The sequence below is a fragment of the Podarcis cretensis genome (genome assembly GCF_951804945.1).
Source record: "Podarcis cretensis genome assembly, chromosome: 1".
NCBI classification, from domain to species: Eukaryota; Metazoa; Chordata; class Lepidosauria; order Squamata; family Lacertidae; genus Podarcis; species Podarcis cretensis.
This window is the reverse complement of record NC_137170.1, coordinates 81,525,458-81,544,654: the sequence shown is the minus strand read 5'-3', so window position 1 is coordinate 81,544,654 and position 19,197 is coordinate 81,525,458. Positions and strand designations below refer to the sequence as shown.

The following is a 19,197-nucleotide window of genomic DNA, read 5'->3' as shown; positions in this document are numbered from 1 at the left end:
GAAAGTGATGGGGAAATGCACTGAAGATTGTGGGATTAATGAATGATTAAGAAGAAGATCAGGAGGGGTGCTCAATAAAGACAGGATATAACCTAACCTAACCTGGTAAAATATCCCAAAACAGCATGCAAATGTTTGAGTTCTCCCAAGCTCTTATTGTCTGTCTTTGTGAACTGTCAGAGGCGAAGAAAACAGGCTTTAAGTTGTAATATTGTTATATTGTGAGCAATATAAAAGGAAAACCTTGCAACAGAGAGCATATTTAGACACATCTTCAGTATCTGAACATCATAACACTATAAGAACACCTTGTGGAAACTGAATTTAACAAACAAACAAACAAACAAACAAACCCAGAAGTGCAAAGTTTGAGAACCTGCCCCCACTCCTGATTTGCAGGTGAGGCAACGATCTTGAATTGCTAGTTTGGCTGAGTAGACATTGGAGGTTTTTTAAGCAGAGTGTGAATGGCCATCTGTCATGGATGCTCAAGTTGAGATTCCTGCATTGTAGGGGGTTGGACTAGATGACCCTTGGGGATGCCTTCCAACTCCACGATTCTATGACAGCCTTCTCCAAGGTGTTTTGGAAGGGCAAGGTGTTTGGTGCCCTTGAGCCAATGCACAGGGGCAATAGGGTTTGTAGACCAAAAAGAGATGGAGGGCACCACGTTGGGGAAGGTTGTCAGTGTCTGAAATAATAAACTTTTGAGACAAAAGCAAAGATATTCAGATATAAGGTGCACGGCGTTTGGATTTGTTGCTGTTTGTGCACATGCGAGAGAATAAAGCGCCTGCATCCTTCCACAAGTGCACACGGTTTTGCACTTCTACCTGTGGCCGCCCCAGACTACGCCAGCATCCCTCCCCAGCCTTAACCATCTTGGAGCATCCTTTGCTGCCTTCTCATTCGAGTATCGGCTTGCATCTGTTGGGAAGGTACCAACCCTCGCTAAGGGGAGGCCGCAATACCATTGCAATTCGCCTTGCAACAGAACGAGCCCCAGCACGCAGGAAACGGGAGAGTTTCCTTCCCGAAGCTGGAAAAGCCACAGTGCTCTTCCATAAGCTGCACTCAAAGCCTACGATGTTTGCAGGAGGTGAAAGGACATTCGCCTTCCTTCTTTGCTCCCCCCCTCGCCTCGCCGCGGCATCCGCCGGGTCCGCTCCCCAGGTGGATGTTTGCACGTTGGCGTGGAGATGAACGCCGCTCACAGCCGAGCCTCGCCTTCGCCGCCGCCTCCTGAAGCCGAGGATTGGACGGAGGGAGAAGTGCCGGGCTCCGATTGGGCCCGGCGGGTCTGTCTGTCTGGCTGCCCCGTTTCAGCCTCGGTTGCATCACAGCGTGGGGATGCTGCTCTCTTCGAGCCGAGCCAGAGCAGCAGCGGTGGCGAAGAGGCGATGGTGGTGCCGCCAGAGCATCGCTGCAAGCCGCGCGCGCAGGACGGGCGTAGTAATAGCAGCAGCAGCAGCAGCAGCCGCTGCTTTGCAGCCGTGAGGAGGACAATGTAAAGCGCGGGCCGAGGAGCCAGTGCAATGCAATAGCAGCCCCGGAGCCAGGAGGCGGCGGGGAGAAGGAGGCGGAGGGGGAGAAACTCCGCGCTGCTGCTGCTGCTCCTCCCTCCCTCCTCCCTCCCTCCATTCATTGCCTGCCGTGCACGGATTATCACATTGGGGAGAGGATTCTGGGCAGCTGGGCAGCCCGGCGGGAAGGAGGGAGGTCTCGTCGAGCGAGCGAGCGACCCGCCAGCCCCGCGCGACGTCGACCCGTCGCCTCCGCTCACGGTCTCCGGGAGCCTCCCCGATGGCTCCCCGCCGCTGCCTGGATGCCTTTGTCCCTCGCCGCCGGGACCTGGCGGGAGGCGGCTGGGCTCCGCTCCGGGGAGAGCGCTAGGAGCCCCCTCCCCGCATCTCCGCCGGGCGCCTCTCCGCGTCCTCCTCAGCGCCACAGCGAAGTTTTCGCGCCAGCTGCGAGGCGCCGAAGTTGCAGGTGAGGGGCGTAGCTGTGAGGGGAGCGGCGCTGGGGGCGAAATGAGCAGCGGCGAGGGGCCGAGCCGGCGGCCGGGTTAGGCGCGCACTCCTCGCGCCCGCCCGGCAACACCTCCTCCTCCGCCGCCGCTTTCCCTTCGCGGCCCGGGCGCCCCTCGCTCACCCCCCGGGGGCAGGCAGACCCCCCCGGGAATGCTGCCTGGAGGATGCTGTGGTTCCCGGTGAAGAAGATCCGGAAGCAGTTCAAGCTGCTGCTGCTCCTGGTGCTCCTCACCTTCGCCGTGTGGTTCACCTACCTGCACATCAGCCTGGTGCGCCAAGGCAAGGCGCTGCGCCTGCACTTCGCCTACGGCAGAGGTAAGCAGGCGGCGGGGCCCCTTTTTATCCCCCCTGCCTACCCCGGAGGGAGGGCCTTCCCCACCTCAAAGGGGATCTTCTTTAGCCTTTGTTCAGTTACTCCCAAATCAATCGTTTCCTTTCCTTCTTTCCCCTCCCCTTACTTAGTTTTGAATCAAAGCGAAGTGTAATAATCTCGCCCGTGCAGCCCCCTCCAGAGACCGCAACTCTTGTGCCCTGGAATACTTTATCTGGAATAGTTACCACCAAGACCCACTTTAAATACTGACACTTGGTGGTAAGTTAGGATTCCTGCTCCACTGACATGGAGAGGAGGAAAGACTGTGATATAAGTGATTTAAGGATATGTACTCTTTGCTCATTAGGAGCAAGGCCATTGTCTCATTTTTGCACTTTGTAGGTAGAGTGCCAACTCTCAAAAGTCCTTTCATATACAGGTATTTGCTATATATTTCGCCTTCCAGTGTCTTCCCCAACCCTGGTGCTGTTCATAACTTTTAAAGGAGTGCATGTGAACACACTAGTATTAGTAATAAATAAATAAATAAAAAGCCGTGGCTATTTGAATTGATCTCGGTTCAAGGAGGACAGCCGAGCTCTTGCCTTTGCCAAACCCTTGATCTCTTAAGGTGCTTACATTCTCCCAATTTGCAGAATACTCCCCCTTTGTCTGGAGAATTGGTATTGGAAACTCTGTAGTTCTGTGCATGTTTACTCTGAAAGAAGCCCCACTGTGTCCAAGGAGACTTACTCCCAAGTAAATGTACCAAGGATTGCCAAGACAAAGGCGGCAATCTTTGATTCAGAGAGGCATACAGAAGAGCCTCTGTGTGGTTAGCTGGGTTTCAAAGCTCAGGTCAGGCACTTGGCTGTAATTGCCAACAAACTGTCCAAACCCTCCAGGTCTTTAGTCTTTGTGGCAGAGTGTTTGTAGCAGCAACTCAATATTTCTTTAGAGCAAGACTGTGTGATCATTTCTGAATCCAGAGCACAGAGCTCCACTGTATATGTTGGGGGGGGGGGAGAATTCCAAAGCACATGGAAAATCCAGCTCTCTAACCAGGTCAGTTGCTGAGTTTTGTGCAGGCTTGTTAAAAGAGCCCTTTACCAACCTAGCAACAGCTTTATCTTTATGCTGCTGGCGTGTTGTGAATGACCAAGGGGGATGTGCTCTTGTAGGTATTGGAGAGGCAGGAGGGTAGAACACCTCCTGCAGTGATGGTTGTTCACTAGCACATGTGTTTGAGGTCTAGCTACATGGAAGAAACAGCATGAAGATGAAAATTAAGGGAATGGGTTGGAGGCACTCCCCATATTCAAGTTATTATTGAAATGTAGCTTTTAGTTCTTGACTGGGCCAGGACCCTCAGACTTCTGTATTTCCAGCTGCAGGTATGAGTATAATATGCACATATCTTGAACAAACAGGAAATGATGTGGAGCCATAGCTGGCAGATACGAAGTTTCTAAAATCTTGTTCTGGAATTGATAAAAACAAGAAATTGACAGCTTTCCACTGTCCTTTGATTTGGTTAGCTATTTAGAACCATTCTTTGGAAAATATGCCTTAAAACATATAACCTTTTTTATTTTTACTGTGAAATGGCATTTTTAAGCTAAGATGTGAAACCAAGAGGACCAGAAACATGCATTAATTTCTATAGTGAAAGCTAAGATAGTGATTTTTGCAGAGTCCCAGAGATTTTAATCAAAAACTCTGTGTTGCCTTACTGCATACCGTTGTGTGCCGATTTCAGTGGCACAACATTTTAAAAATCTTAACTGGCATTTAGTTGTGAGTCCTTTTTGCAATGGGAAAATTTGTGTAATCATGAAACCTGCTTCCAAAACAGAGGCTACAAAAGGGTTGGGTGTGGGTTATTGTCTGCATTCCAAGAGCAAAATAATTGCCACAGAAAAGAGTGGAACTAAATTTCAGCATATTTCAGGAAATCTGGTTCTGGTTTACAATTCCATTCAGTACTATATTTAATTTTAAAAAGCCAACTTTATAGAAGAATGTGGGGTGTCTTCAAAATATGAATTTTGCTTTATTTTCTTTCACAAAGGGGAAATGTGACTTAATAGTACAGTATTGAATTTGGTTATCCTTCCCCTTTCACTAGTGATCACTTCCGATTTTGGTAGTTACTTCAGATTTACACCTCTGTGATAAAAAATGTGAATTAGGCATCAGTATCTGACCTTCCTGTTTCTAAAGGATCTTTTCAAGAACTACTAAAGGGCACTAATCTCTATCCCTAAAAAGGGTCACTACAATTACGAGCATCATAAATGTGTTTAAAACAATCAAGGAATAATTCCTTGTATAAAGTTGTGTTAGTAATAAAAGTTGTGTTAGTAATAAGTCAAACTTGCTGTTTTCTCAGTCCTAATATGAAATGACGATGTGTGAATATTTCACAAAATTGCTTTACTTTTAGATGTTTGAGAATGATTATACAGCAAAAATCATAGGTTGAAATACTGAGCCTATTTCAGAGGTGAAACTGCTGTTAGAGTTGTGCTGTACCTAAATTAATCACAAACCTTTTACTGAGCAGTCTAGTGGATGAATGAATTCTTATAGAGCATGTGCCTCTGTGTGTATTTTGGAGAACGTGCTGTTCATTTTTAAAAAAGTGGTTTCTTGATTAACCACTACCAAGAATTTGCGATCTTGATGTTGTAAGGTACTTAAATGACTACAGAATGATCCTCTACAAGAGATAGGAGTAATATTGATTCTGTTATGGTGCTTTTCAATACTAATCCAATTATGACTACTAAATTAATTTTTTTTAAAAGTTGCATGGCGTTGGGCTATCATGGGCCATGCAGTGGTGGCCCAAATGCCTCATACGGCAGTAGCACAGGGGTACACAACCTGTGCCCCTCCAGATCTTGTTGAACTACACCTCCTATCATCTCTGATCACTGGCAGTGCTGGCTGGGCTGATGGGAGTTGTACTCCAGAAACATTTGGAGGGTTGCAGGTTGTGCACCCCTGCAGTAGCGGATTGTGGTGCTGCAATAACATTGCTACATCAGTGCAGCACCTTGAGTAAATTGCAGTGTTGGCCATGCCACAAGTTGCAGTGTTTCACCGGCACTACTGTTCTTCTACATACGGTAATTCTATTGCTATTACAGTGGTACCTCAGTTTACGAACTTAATGTGTTCTGGAAGTCCGTTCTTAAACCAAAACCATTCTTAAACTGAGGTGTGCTTTCCCTAATGAGGTCTCCTGCCGCCGGTGCCCTTTCACCATTTGGATTCCGTTCTTAGACCGAGGTAAAGTTCGCAAACTGGGACACAACTTTTGGTTTTGTAGAGTTCGCAAACTGAATAGTTTTTAAACAGGGCTGTTCTTAAACCGAGGCACCACTGTATAAGTCACACAAAGGACTGAGCCATCAGAATGCACTCTGAAATGTTTGAGGTGCAAAGGAGTTGCTCTTGCACTCGTTCTTGCAAGCTGTTGCAAGAAAATAAAAGATGTTTAGGGGGAAACAGTGACTGTATTATGCTGCTTGATGATGCTCTTTACCAAAATAATGTAAATTCCAAGATCTTGTGTGTTAATAGTATGTTCAAATTAGGATGTTTGTTAGGGTGATAATGAGTTCATTGAAGATGGCTATTGAGCTTCCTAAAGCAAAATGTTCTTATTTTCCTAGTACAGTAGTACTTCGGGTTACATACGCTTCAGGTTACAGACTCCGCTAACCCAGAAATAGTGCTTCAGGTTAAGAACTTTGCTTCAGGATGAGAACCGAAATCGTTCTCCGGCGGCGCGGCAGCAGCAGGAGGCCCCATTAGCTAAAGTGGTGCTTCAGGTTAAGAACAGTTTCAGGTTAAGTACGGACCTCTGGAACAAATTAAGTACTTAACCCGAGGTACCACTGTATTTGAATCTTTTGACCAATAGATACAGAAGTTTCACTCTTTGATGCAGTGTGAGGTGCTTGGAGATCTAGCAGGATATTCAACATCTTTCACTAATGTGGGAGTAGGGGTGATGGTTAAAGGGGAAGCTTGAAATAAAGCTCTTCTGCAATAAACATTAAGGGCACATTTTTTCACTGTTGTAGGATAACTCTCTTCTCAACTTCTGGATCAAGTGTAAATGACGGACCAGTGCAACCCTGCCTGGAATCAAAGTTATCAGTCTGATCTATTTTGAAGTTTGTTGGAGCTAGTAATCTTATATGTGTACTTATAGCCTTCAGACTGGCAAAATATAAGTAGGGGTCTGAACCAGGCTTCCGTAGTCTGGTGCCTTCTAGATTTTGTTGGACTACAAATCCCATCATCCCCGATCATTGGCCATGCTGGCTGTGGCGGGAGGGCAACAGGTTGGTCTAAACCAGGAGTGAGGAATCTGTGGTCTTCCAGACATTGTTGGGACTCCAGCTTCAATCCGATTCGACTGGCATAGCCAGTGGTTGTGGATGATGGGAGTTGTAGTCTAACAACATCTGAAGTACTGCAGGTTCTTGTCTAAGTCATGATTCTCAAAGCCTACAGAGATAGTCAGTTGCTAAGAGGCTCACATTTTTCTCCTCTCCCCCACCCTTTTAACAAATGTTTTTGAGTGAATAATGATGTAAGTTTCTGAATGCACATGTTTCACCAGTGGAAGATACAAAAGCTGATATCCCATGCCTTCACCTTATGGTAATCAATCCTTCCAGGAGATAACTTTGCTTGCTGCAGATGCCACTGAGAACTAGTTCACAGGCAAGATAGTTGAGGGTACAGCTGCTGGCCAGCATGTGCTGTGGAGGGTACAGCTGCTGGCCAGCATGTGATGGAATGCTGCATCAGTTGGCTTCTCCAAGGCTCGGGCTGCCTTACACATTACTTTTAAAAGTTGCTGGTGCCATAGTGAGAATGGCAGTGAGCTCGACCAATCAGACACCACCTCCATGGTTGTAGTATCAGTGAGAGTACTGGAATAGCATGGGGGTGGGCCAAGCACCCTCAGTAGTCTCATTGACCCTGCAATCTCATAGCTAGCGTCTGATTGACATAGCTGTCTGCTTCTTTCATCCCCAGGATCAGTAATTTTGAAAATCAAGGTTGGAGCCACTTGCTGCCAATGCATAGGGAGTCTTCGGGGGGGGGGGGTCATGAAGGAACCTTGGGTGGTCCAGGGCCTTGGAGCTCTGCTTGCTAGTTGGGTTGTAGTAGCACCACTGGCTCAGATGATCTAATGTTTTCCTATGCAAACAATTTCTTCTATGGAGAAAGCCAAGATGCCAGAGTGATATGGTATTGTGGAAAGGTGCATTCAGATTCACAAGCCCACCACCTGTCTTCTGAAGTGATATTGACCCACAGGTTTATCACCTCCATGGGATGTGGGCCTTAGCCTTGTTTTGTTATACCATATTTTTGCTCCTTTGAATGTGGGCCTGTGTAGCCAACATCCTTCTTTCCATTGATTCAGATGTGACTAAGCACCATCCACTGAGCCCATCAATCATATATGTGGGGCCTAGGTTTTCCATCTTCTTGGCTCAGAGCAGAGACAGTGACACAAGATTTAGAGCTACTTACTGGTGGCCGGTGAAGGTATTGCCTTTGGTTGAGTGTTGGCCCTTTAACATGTGTGGAAGAGGCTCAAATGCAATTAGAGAATCATAGAGGTGGGAGGGACATTGGCTGTGGCAATTTAAATGTATCAGTACCACTTATGGAGACTTGCCTGTGCAATGAAGTGGTGTGTCTATTGGAAGTAATTGGGAGACATATGTGATTTGAGCCATTGACACCAACGGATCTGAATTCAGCTGCTGTTGTGGTTTTGTTGCTGACTAGATATGCTGATACAGAGGAGGATGTGGATAATTAAACACTTGCTATAGACACACTCCCATCACATCCTGCTCTCATGCGTGCAAGCATTTAGAGAAAACCACTGACGGTGTTTCTCATCACAAACCTTATGAGGGGTATCTCCCCAATCTGGCAGATGATGTGCTCTTTTACTCAAAGTGGCATGTACAGTGGTAAGGAAACACCTCCTCCTGCAGCCTGATTCAGCATGCTAACAGTGCAACTGGATGAACAATAATTTCCTACAGATGAACGCTGCTGTAAACTCTTATCAGAAAAGCAAATGTGCACACTATGAATCTGTGCCCAATGATCTAATATAGGGAGACTTTCTTTGAAGCTGAATTAAGGTAAAGGTAAAGGTACCCCTGCCCGTACGGGCCAGTCTTGACAGACTCTGGGGTTGTGCGCCCATCTCACTTAAGAGGCCAGGGGCCAGCGCTGTCCGGAGACACTTCCAGGTCACGTGGCCAGCGTGACATCGCTGCTCTGGCCAGAGCCAGAGCCGCACACGGAAACGCCGTTTACCTTCCCGCTGGTAAGCGGTCCCTATTTATCTACTTGCACCCGGAGGTGCTTTCGAACTGCTAGGTTGGCAGGCGCTGGGACCGAGCAGCGGGAGCGCACCCCGCCGCAGGGATTCGAACCGCTGACCTTTCGATCGGCAAGCCCTAGGCGCTGAGGCTTTAACCCACAGCGCCACCTGCGTCCCTTGAAGCTGAATTAGTGATATATAAAATCACTAAACGTGCAGGGTGGGGTGACCAAAGACTGGTAAGTTCATTCCTATTTTACCAGACCTACCGTATTTGCTATCTGACTGTAATCTGATGACTGCCTTCTATGCTGATTGCTCATGGGCCAATTGTTATTTGTAAAAACATTCATATCAAACTGATCTGATGGCCTGTTTCACCGTGACCCTTGAAAGTGTGCAAAGGATGGTGGTGTCTCAGTCTGTAGGCAGAGTTGTGACTTGGTGGCCAGTGGGTTGTGTATCCCCTGCAGAGTTTGTAAGGTGCAGAGGGGAGAAAGTGGAGAATGATGATGTAGGATGTTTCATTGCTATTTCTTTATGGTGGGCTTCTCTGAAGGCCCGGTGCAAATTATAGATCCTATTAAAAAAGAAACTAGCAAATTATTTAATGAGGAAGTGAGGACTTTCTTACTTCAACAGACTTTTGGGAACTGATTGCTTTTAATGAAACGGCTGGTGCTGTGCTGTTTATATTGTACTTAGGTGTAGAGTTTTGATAGATTTTATAGTTTTTAATTCTACCAATGTTTAATTGCTTTTTATGATTTTTTAAAAAAAGTTTTTAGCTGGTTTTTTTTTATCTGTAAGCCACCTTGAATCCCTGTCAAGGATAAAGGCGAGACATACCGTATTTTTCGCACCATAGGACGCACCAGACAATAGGATGCACCTTGTTTTAGAGGGGGGAGAACAAGAAAAAAAAATTCTCCCCCTCTCTGCCCAGCGCCCCTTCAGCGAAGCGGCAGGAGGTGCTGCGCAGAGAGAGGGAAAATTTCCCCCCTCTTGTTTTCCCGCTCTAAAACAAGGTGCTGTTCAGGCGGCTACCTTGGAAGCCTGGGAGAGGGTCGCAGGGCTATGGTGTCTTCGCTCCATAGGACGCACACACATTTCCCCTTCATTTTTGAAGGGGAAAAAGTGCGTCCTATAGAGCGAAAAATACGGTAACTAAATATATGATGATGATATTTGGTTCTTAAGATAAAGCTCTGCTAAAAAGATATTGTTCCAATTTTCATGTTATTGAGAGAACACCGATGATGTACCAACAGAAAGTTCCAAGAGCTGCTTCATATGCTACCTATAAGCTGGGCGGGGGCACTTCCTTTTCTTTTTTCCTTGTTAAATAGATGAAGGACTGAAGGTGAAATCCAGGAGTCCTGCTTTGCATGTTACACCAGAACCGGGTGAAGAATATTTGGGCATCGTTTTTGCTTCTTTCTTACATCTCTTAAAAGCAAGCAGAGTTGGGATGATGAACTGGACAGAAGCAATAGAGACTGTTTCATCTTCTAAAAAATGGAATCCAGGAATTGAAGGGTAGTACAGGGAAATTGTTTGATTGAGACCCACCCCCAACCCCCCAAAAACGAGTGAATTGAGGAGGTTTGCAGTGCCTCTTCCACTGCTGCACAAGAGTTGAATGAGCCTCTCTGCAAGAGTCTTTTTCTTCAGCTTTGCAGACTAACAGAAATTCAAATATCCTTGATGGAGGGAGGGATAAGTATGGGGAGGGGACAAAGAGCTTTAGATAAAATGCACTTTAAGGTAGGGGGTGGAAAGTATGAAACTGCAGCAGAGACAAAGTTGTAAACTGAAGGGGCCCCCTGGGATTCTGATTTATGCAAGTATAAATACTTTGCTGCAGTGATGGCTGTCATGTGGATTCTATAGGCAGGTCAGAGTGGCATCTATTGAAGCTCCCTTGGGGGGTATTGCTGTTGAAATTGCTTGTGCTTTCCATCCAAATGACAGAGGCTTAAGCTGGAATTAAGTGAGCTGTTAAAATTCAAAATTGGTGGGAAATCTTAACCTGTAACTGATGGAATGTGCTACTGAACCAAGTTTGAAACCTGCTTCTGTTTGGAGCCAAAATCTGACCAGTTTGAAGAAGCTAAATCCAATTTGCAGCAGACTAGAGACACCTGTATGGCTGTTAATATCTCCTTAGCTGAGAGACAGCTGCTTGCATGCCTACCCTTTGCCTGGGGCAAGTAGCAGTTGGCCAAGAATAGCATCTAGTAAGCAACTGCCCCTCCTCACACTCCCAGTTGTTCTGCTCCCCACCCCCAGTGCTCTCCTCAGAGTGTGATTAGGCTTTTAAAGCCCCTTAAGGACTGACATCTCCATCTGGCTGGCCCCTCCAGCTTTCGCAAGCAAGCAAGCAAGCAAGCAAGCAAGCAAGCAAGCAAGCAGAAGAGCTTGTTTACTGCATTTCTATCCCACCTTCTTCTCCCAAGAGTACATGGTTCACCCCTCCTCCTCAGTTAATCCCTACATAACCCTGCAAGGTAGGTTAGGAGACTGCAGCTGACTCCAAGGTCCCCCAGTGAGTTTCAGGACTGAGTGGAGATTTGAACCCTGGTCTCCCAGGTCCTAGTCCAACACTCTAACCATGCAGTGATTAGCTTATATGTCTGAGTTTCTAACACTGACTGAATATGGAGCAGTGGTGGCGAGCAAGAGGCTGCTGGAGGGGTTGCAGCTGGCAGGTGGACCCAGAGATGGGCAACTGTCTTCTCCTACATGCTTGCAAGTCTGTTTAAATCTGGGAATTGGTCTTCTTTCCAAAGTGAGGTTTCCTCTCTTGTGAGCAGCCTGGAGCCTTTCTGTATTTGGAATGCTGCGGGCTCAGGTGGGAGTGCAGTTCCTGGGCTGCTCTCTTGGTTTGCTTTATAGCTGACCTTGTGCCAATGCCAGATGCTGAAAGGCTAACCTTCCTCTGACCTCCATTTCTGGAGGAAGATACTGATGACCATCTGGTGCACCAACTGGGTAGCTTAGTTGTACAATTGTGGCTGGCAGAGAGATCAGCTGTCAGCTGACTGGAGTAGTACAGGGGAAGATCTTTAGATCTGACATTCATTTAATTTAGCACTAATAGACTGGAACAAGGAGGAGATCTCAAGAGGAGAGAGCCAGTGGGTTAAAAAGCTGTTCACAGCTTGTCTTCTGTAGACATTGGAATGAAGGTACTCAGGCCAGATAGTCACTGTTTGACTCCTATCTACATGGTCTCTCCAGCAGCCTCTTCCTTCCCATCATGTACATTTAGGTTGCTGTCAATGCATATTTCTAATCAGGGTGCCAACTTGAATAAAATGTGGGGGGGGGGCAGATAAGCCCTGCCCTGCATAATCAATCAAAATATGTGGCGCGCACACACCATTTGAATAGCAGTGCCCATCAACTATGGGGGCCCTGGCCTCCTCAAATATTTTATTGAGGGGGCTGAAGGGACCTTGGCCCCTAGGAGTTGGCTCCTATGTTTCTAATGCTTAAAAATTGGGTTGGTTGTGTGCCTGCGAGCCTGGGTTTTTAAATATATCCCTCCAATAGTTCCTTGATCAAAAGTCTGTGTGGTTGGCAACACTTACCTGATCTTTCCTAATTGCAATTTCCCTTTTTGCTAGGGATTTATGCTAGAGAAAGAAGATACTTGGTGTAGGATATGGCAAGGAATAGGGAGCAGAAATGTGGATAGAAAACACAAGTGGTGCATTTGAGCACCAGAAGCATAGCGCCATCTATGTCACCAGTTCTTAACTTCCACTCAACACGAACACCTGATGATCACCAAATGCCTCCTGAGCCACAAGCAAAAAAATCATGTGATACCCTGACCTCAGGTCAACAGTGTAGCTAGCCTCTCAGGTGCCTGGGGCGTTGCACACGCCCTGCACCTGGGGGTGGGGCGAGCTAGGGCAGGGCGCACTATGCAAAGCCTCTCTGCTGCCTCCCCCTTAGCTGTAGGGTGGCTGAGGGAGACGCGGTGGGCAGATGCAAGACCCACAATGCCATTTCAGGCAGCGCTGAGCCTGCAGGTGCCCAAGCCACAACGTCGTTGTGTTTGTTGACTGAACTAAAAAGTTTCATGAGCCCAATTTTTAAATTTTATTTTAAAAACACATATTTTTGCCATTTTGTCACGCCCCCTCAGTGATGACACTCGGCGCAGCCCACACCCACCACACCCCCTTCCTATGGCACTGCCTCCAGTGCAGGGTGAGGTGGTGTGTTTTCAAATGTCATACAAGCAAGGGGAATATGGGTTCTCCAAGAAGTGCTGGATTTTATTTGAGAGCCATTGATGCTCTTTCAAGGTTCCTCCAGCAGCTTTTGAGTGGACTGCAGGAGAGAGGAGAGGAAGTCCGCTGTGTGAGCGGAAGCCTTTTCTGCTTATGCACAGATAGCATTGGCTACATTCTACAGTATCATGGTTAAATGGATGGAGCATCGTTTTACTGTTTTTGTTGGAACTGGGGAGGAGGCATTCCTGCTTGATTCCTCTTTTGCCATGCACCACTTTTTAAAGGAATTGGGGGGGCGAAATCAAAGATCTGGGATTTTATACTCAAGACAGGGTAAGCAGTTTACCACAGATATCCTCTGCTGCTACTGCAAGAGGGAGAAGGTCTGCCTAAAATGTAGAATGCCCCCGCCCGAGTTCCACACCCCTTACCCAAGATTTGTAGATGACTCCCTGTAGGGACCACATGTCCCAAATTAAGAATCACTGGTCTGTCAGCCTCAAAAAGGAATTAAAAGGCTAATGCAGTTCATGCCTTGCTTTATTTTAAGATCCTCAAACCAATCCTTGCAAGTAAGGCTCTGCAAGGGTTACCTTTCCTAGCCCACTTGCTCCATACATAGCCTGCATTAGCCATTTGTGCCCTGTAAGAAGAAGGAATCCATTTTGTCTAAAGCTTTTATGCCTGCTTGTCTGGGGAGGATTCTACTGGACTCAAGTCAGTGGTTGCTTGCAAGTTTGTTTTAAACCATTGTTTGGATTAAAGTAGTTGAAGACAGTGTCACTCTGGCAGCCCCCCTCCCCCAAATTTGCTGCTGTGGTGGTTTATCCAGGGAGGAGGGAGGCAGGGGTATGGACAAGCAATAGTGAGAAGTTGCTTTAGCTGCCTGGCCCACTGCCTCTCTCATCACTGGGCTTCTGAAAGAAAGACAGAAGCTATGATAGATGCAATCCTGACCTCAGGCCTTGATAAGCTTCTGACGGGAGCCCAGGTGAGTGTGCTCATTTTCTTTTCCTTAAATATCCCTGCAGTGTATCCCAGAGGCATGGTGGGGGAGGGGAGGAAGATGGCAGCCACTGGCATTTGCCCAGCCCACTGCTTCCTCTTTTCATCACGGGGCACTTAAAATATATTTAATTATGCTGTTGTCAGTTGTGTTGGGCCCTCCTGTTACAACTGAGAAGTGGGTGCTGACAGATTGTTGGACTCCAGGAAGAATGCCAGAGAATGGGCACTGGTTTTTGGCAAGCGATGGACACTGTCTCCGGGGAGTGTGAAGTGCACGTTTGCATGTACCTTATAGAACTGATGGGCTTCTGCCACGGTGAGGCACAGTCCAATTTATTCTCTGGTTATGGCCCACTTTGCTGATTCTCAGATCAGCCAAGGGGAGGATGTGCAGAAAGGTTAATTGCTTGTTAAATTAGCCAGTTCTAAGCAGATGCACTTTGCATAGGCTGAGGGCTGGGTGTGTGTAGTATCTCCTGCTGTCTCCTGAATTGTTTCTGCAGTGTCGACATGCAAAAGGTTATGATAACTGGCAAATAAGCTGTTGCCTTCAGGGCTGGGCTGGGGAAAGGTGTCTCATAGAGTTTTGGCATTTCTTGATTTTTAAGCTCGTAGCTTATGTTCTCTGCAGGGCTGCTTGTGCATCAAGGTGGCTAGTTATTTGCATTTCACTACACACTACTCACAGGGGAAATGCTGTATTCAGCATTGTACAGTTTGGAAAGTTGGATCCCGACCAGAATAGCATTATGTCCCTGATAAAATAAACCTCTTTCTTATCTCCTACAAGTAGATAATTACCCTTCTCTGCCTAATTTAACACAGAGATTCCTCAGCTGAAATAATGAGGCCATTACGGTACTCTCCGGGCTGCAAAGCACACCAAGTCAATGGGGTGGAAACTGTAGCACACACCAGGTAAAAAACACAATTAAAATAAAATAAAATGACTCTTAATGGGGGTTGCCAGCACTTCAGTAGCTGGAGATTTCCCTGGCAGGCGTTTCGCTAAAGGGAGTGATTTAGCACTTTAGGTTATTGCAGGAGTCAAACAGGAGACGGGTTTTATTTGTGAGGAGCTGTAAACAGCAGCTTTAATAGGTTCCCTTCCAGAATACTGATGTCCTGGCTGTCAGCAGTGGGGTGAAGGGGCATGGATTTAGGGAGGGGAGACCTGCCAATGTATGAATGAGAGGTTTTAGAGAGGTACTTGTTGGAATGCAGGGAAGCACAATGAGATTTTGGTCTGTCAACTACAGATGAGGCAGCAGTCTGCCTACAGATGCATTCTGGGTTGGTAGCAAACTGAGGAGCAATAGGATATTCTCAGAGCTGCACTTTCCCCATGCAATTTGTGGTTTGTTTTCACACAAGGAGGAGACTGGGTCTGCAGTGAACCCAATGAATTTATTCCTATCAGTACACCATTCCCCCCTCCTCTCTCTCTCTCTCTCTCTCTCTCTCTCTCTCTCTCTCTGTGTGTGTGTGTGTGTGTGTGTGTGTGTGTTTCATTGCTTGTGAACATATGAAGATGCCTTATGCATAGTCCAGATTATTGGTCCTTTCTAGTCCATTCATATATGCTCTCTGGCAGCAGCAGACAGAGGTCTTTCTGAAACCTGCTATCCAACATCCTTTAGCTCATGGGTGACTAATTTGTTGGCTATATATGGCTCTCCAAGTATTTTTTCTAGCTCCCTACCACAAAACTCACAGCAATTTAGCCAAGGTGGATTTCAAAAATATATATATTTACAAATCAATAACATCATTCTCCGGTCATGTTCTGCTTGCTCCTCTTGTTCCCCTCTAAGTTTTGGAAACTTCATTGGCAGTACCAGTAGCTGCAATACCACCCTTGGTCTGTAGCCTGCTGCTTCTTCATTTGTACAACACTTCCCCTGGTGCCTAGTATCCTTGGTTGCACTGCTTCCTGGAAGGCTTCTGTGCTCTTCAGAGGACAATGGAGCTCATCTATTTGCTTCCATTGTCTCAGCAAAGTTGCCCACTGCTGCTGCTGCTGCTTATGATGAAAACTGCTGTAAGGAAAGGTGAGGAGTGAAGATGCCATGGAACGAGGCTGCATTCAGAGCATGTGCTCTGCTGCTGGATTGTGGCTGTTCTCCTGAGCTCATCTGCCTCATTAAAGAGGCACAGATACATTTGCAAAACTAGTGTAGACTGAATCTAACATCGTGGCTCTTCCTAGCCATTGCTGTATCTCATTCCGCCTCATCAGAACTTTGTGTTTCTTTTCCCTTGTTGTGGGTTGTTCAGAGGCAGTGGGGCTGCCCATAAAGATGTGTTGATGTGGCCTGCTTTCTGTTGTTTTTCTAGACTTCATCTCCCTTCCTCAACCTTAATGAAATGGCTCTAGTGAGAATCATGTGCTGGCAGTTGTTCCTACTTATCTTTTGTTTTTTCCATTTATTTCTCCTCGCGGAGACCATTGGCTAAACTTGAACAATGATATAAAAGCGTAATTGTCTGCATTTCTCAAGATATAAAGGGGTAGGTATATGATATACATGACTGCTGCAATGGGGTAAGATTGCTTGCTCCTCCCCAGAGTCCTTTGTGTGTATGCTTACTTCATAACTGCCAACAGTGTCTGCCTCAACTAATGCTAGATGCCTCCTTCAGTAAGAAATTGGCATTATTTTTGACAGTTTCTCTACTGCCCACTGGGCATTGAATAGCAGCTGAGTGCTGACTGTCAATCTTGTTAATGTGTCTCTCTGCTCTTGCTGGGCAAAAATATGAGCTGTATCGACCGTTGCTGTTGCCTGCCCAGTTGCTTGTGCTGCAGAAGAGTGTTGCTATGTTGGGGGGCCCTGCCTTCATTGTGTCTTATGTTTGGGGTGGGCTGAGGGGTGCTTTGACACCACATTTTTAAAGGGCTTTATGATTTGTCTTCCCGAGCTTGTGGGGGAAGGGGAAAACTGATGGCTGATCCTCTCATTGTAAAACATAGCAATCAAATATGTTTCTGGTTTCCTGTGGTGAATAGATCCTTTGGCCTCTGAGAATAAGTCTCTTCCATTAGCTCTCAAAGTACAAGTGTAAATGGGTAAATTGTGATCAGGGCCTGTGATGCACAGGGTGTACAAGAAGCGTACTCTGCTGACTGATACTTTGTGGAATGACTAAGGCACCTTTCCCAGAAGAAAACCCTCCTTGTGCCACCATAAATCTCCATAAGATAAAGTGCTTCATCTTTTGGATCAGTTCCCTGCCTGCTCAGGGTTCTGCATAATTCAGAATCCATTGTATCTTGTTAAAAGAGTAGGATGAATTAAGTTTGCTTGCATGTGCATAGGGAAAGACAAAAAGGATAATGATGACTACTGCATTCCTTGCTTACTTCTTGCGGAAGACTTGCCTCTGAAATGTATTGAAGCCCCTATTTGCAGAACATCAGTCTCATCCTATTCCCTGTAAATAACCTGATGCTTTAGTGGCTGTTCATCAGCGTAGGGAAATCTAGGGAATTCCTGTACTAGAAAGAGTAAAATTGTACGGCTATTTCTCCATCCTTAGCCCACTTATAATACCACAAAAGTGGAAGAACTTATTGTAATGCTTTTTTAGCCACAAAGTCTGACCGTTTCACCTTATGGCAATTAAACACCTAAAGCTAACTTGCCCTTCTGTGGCTTTACTTAATCTCTTTAAAGTGAGAAAAGCATTATTGAAACACCTGGGCTACTTACCACAGCAGCGAGAAGTTTGCTGATGGGGTTCCTTCTGTTCTGATATAGGACACCAGCAGTTTGCTGATCTTCATCATACATGCGATTTTTTTGGGAGGGGATGGACAACTTTTATTTAAGCTGCTTGGGGTGCCCTCCCCATCATTTCAGTGCATGTTGCTATCAGGGTTTGTCATACGACAGAATCAAGCAGCTCTACCAACTTCAGTTGCTTCTTATGTTGTATGATTCTGTTTGAAAATGTGTGTTGTGGGGGGTGCAATTTGTTTTCTTTTTTCTGTTGAGGGCTAAATTCCCTGGGAGTAGGTGAGGTTGTGGCCACTGATGAGTAGGGCCAGAGCCAAAAGTGGGTGTGCTATCCTCTTCTCATGTTTATATGCAGCTCTTAAGCCACCGGTTTTCCACCCCGTGTTAAGTCCCTGTCTTAACCTGCTCAAATATTTTTATATAAGCTCCTAATCTGTATGGTTGCAAGGCAGGCTGAAGATTTTGCAGCCAGTTTATAAAGACCCCAAAAGAGAATTTATAACTGCACGCACACACCCACATGTGTGTGTGGGTGTGTACATACTACTTGGTTCCTTGTCTGTCCAAAGGACCATAGTCCCTATTCCTACTCCTCTGTTACCACTGGTTCTGCTTTTCAATAATTCATCTGTCTGTCTGTCTTGTCTGTTCTACATTATTCTTAACCTCATGCCAAAAGAAGTATATTGTACAATATACCTGCATGCTCAGGAATCTGTACATCCTAAGTTATGAGTGAGGCTGCATTGGAAGCATCATGCACCATCAGCCCAGATCCACAAACATAGCCTGTAATAACTCTGGTAGTAGAATGGCATTTCTGACAGCACTGACAGCTCTGAAACAGAGCAAATTATCCCGGCAGTTGGCAGGCTTTCTGGCATGTTGGAGAGTTGGTGGACTGCCTGAAGTTATCCCTTGCTTCCAGATGCCGGTCGTATTTTGTGAACTCACAACCCTTTTTTCTTTCTGTTCTGCCAGTCAAGGATACCTGCACAATCACTCCGTCTGACTTCTCTCACAGCTCTTTACCTCTTCTTCTTCTGTGACCCACTTAATTCCTGCCTCATTGGCAAATACCTTAGTCTTTAGCTTGGGTTTCTCAGGTGAACTGCTCCTGAATTGGCCCCCTGTAACAAGCCCTAGGCTATATCTTGACATTGAAGATGGAAAGGCCAGGGGAGGAGAACACCATTCCTTTGATGAAAGCACAAGGAGCTTGAAGAGAACTCCCACTTGTGCCTGTAACATGGTGGCTTCAATAGTTTGTGTCAGTGAGCAGGTGGGATGGGAGCAGTTAAATTTCAGGAAGCAGTATTGTATTTGCATTGCATATCTGTCTCCTTCTAGTCGCCAGCATTTGCTCCACATGGCATGTACCTCTGATAGGAGGCCCGCGCAATATATGCTTGTGTGTTTAATAAACCCAAAAGGAGTTTTCATTCAGATGTTATAAAATCAGACATTACCAAAC

General features: G+C 46.2%; 1 protein-coding gene across 1 annotated transcript in view; it reads left to right on the top strand.

Annotated features, from left to right (window-relative positions):
• Window positions 1–2,089: 2,089 nt before the first annotated feature.
• The window catches only part of B4GALNT4 (beta-1,4-N-acetyl-galactosaminyltransferase 4), a 171,865-nt gene continuing 154,757 nt past the window's right edge, over window positions 2,090–19,197 (top strand). The window contains exon 1 of the mRNA XM_079970085.1: window positions 2,090–2,345. Coding sequence (XP_079826211.1) covers window positions 2,195–2,345 — 151 coding nt within the window. The 5' untranslated portion in view covers window positions 2,090–2,194. The remainder of the gene's footprint in view (window positions 2,346–19,197) is intronic.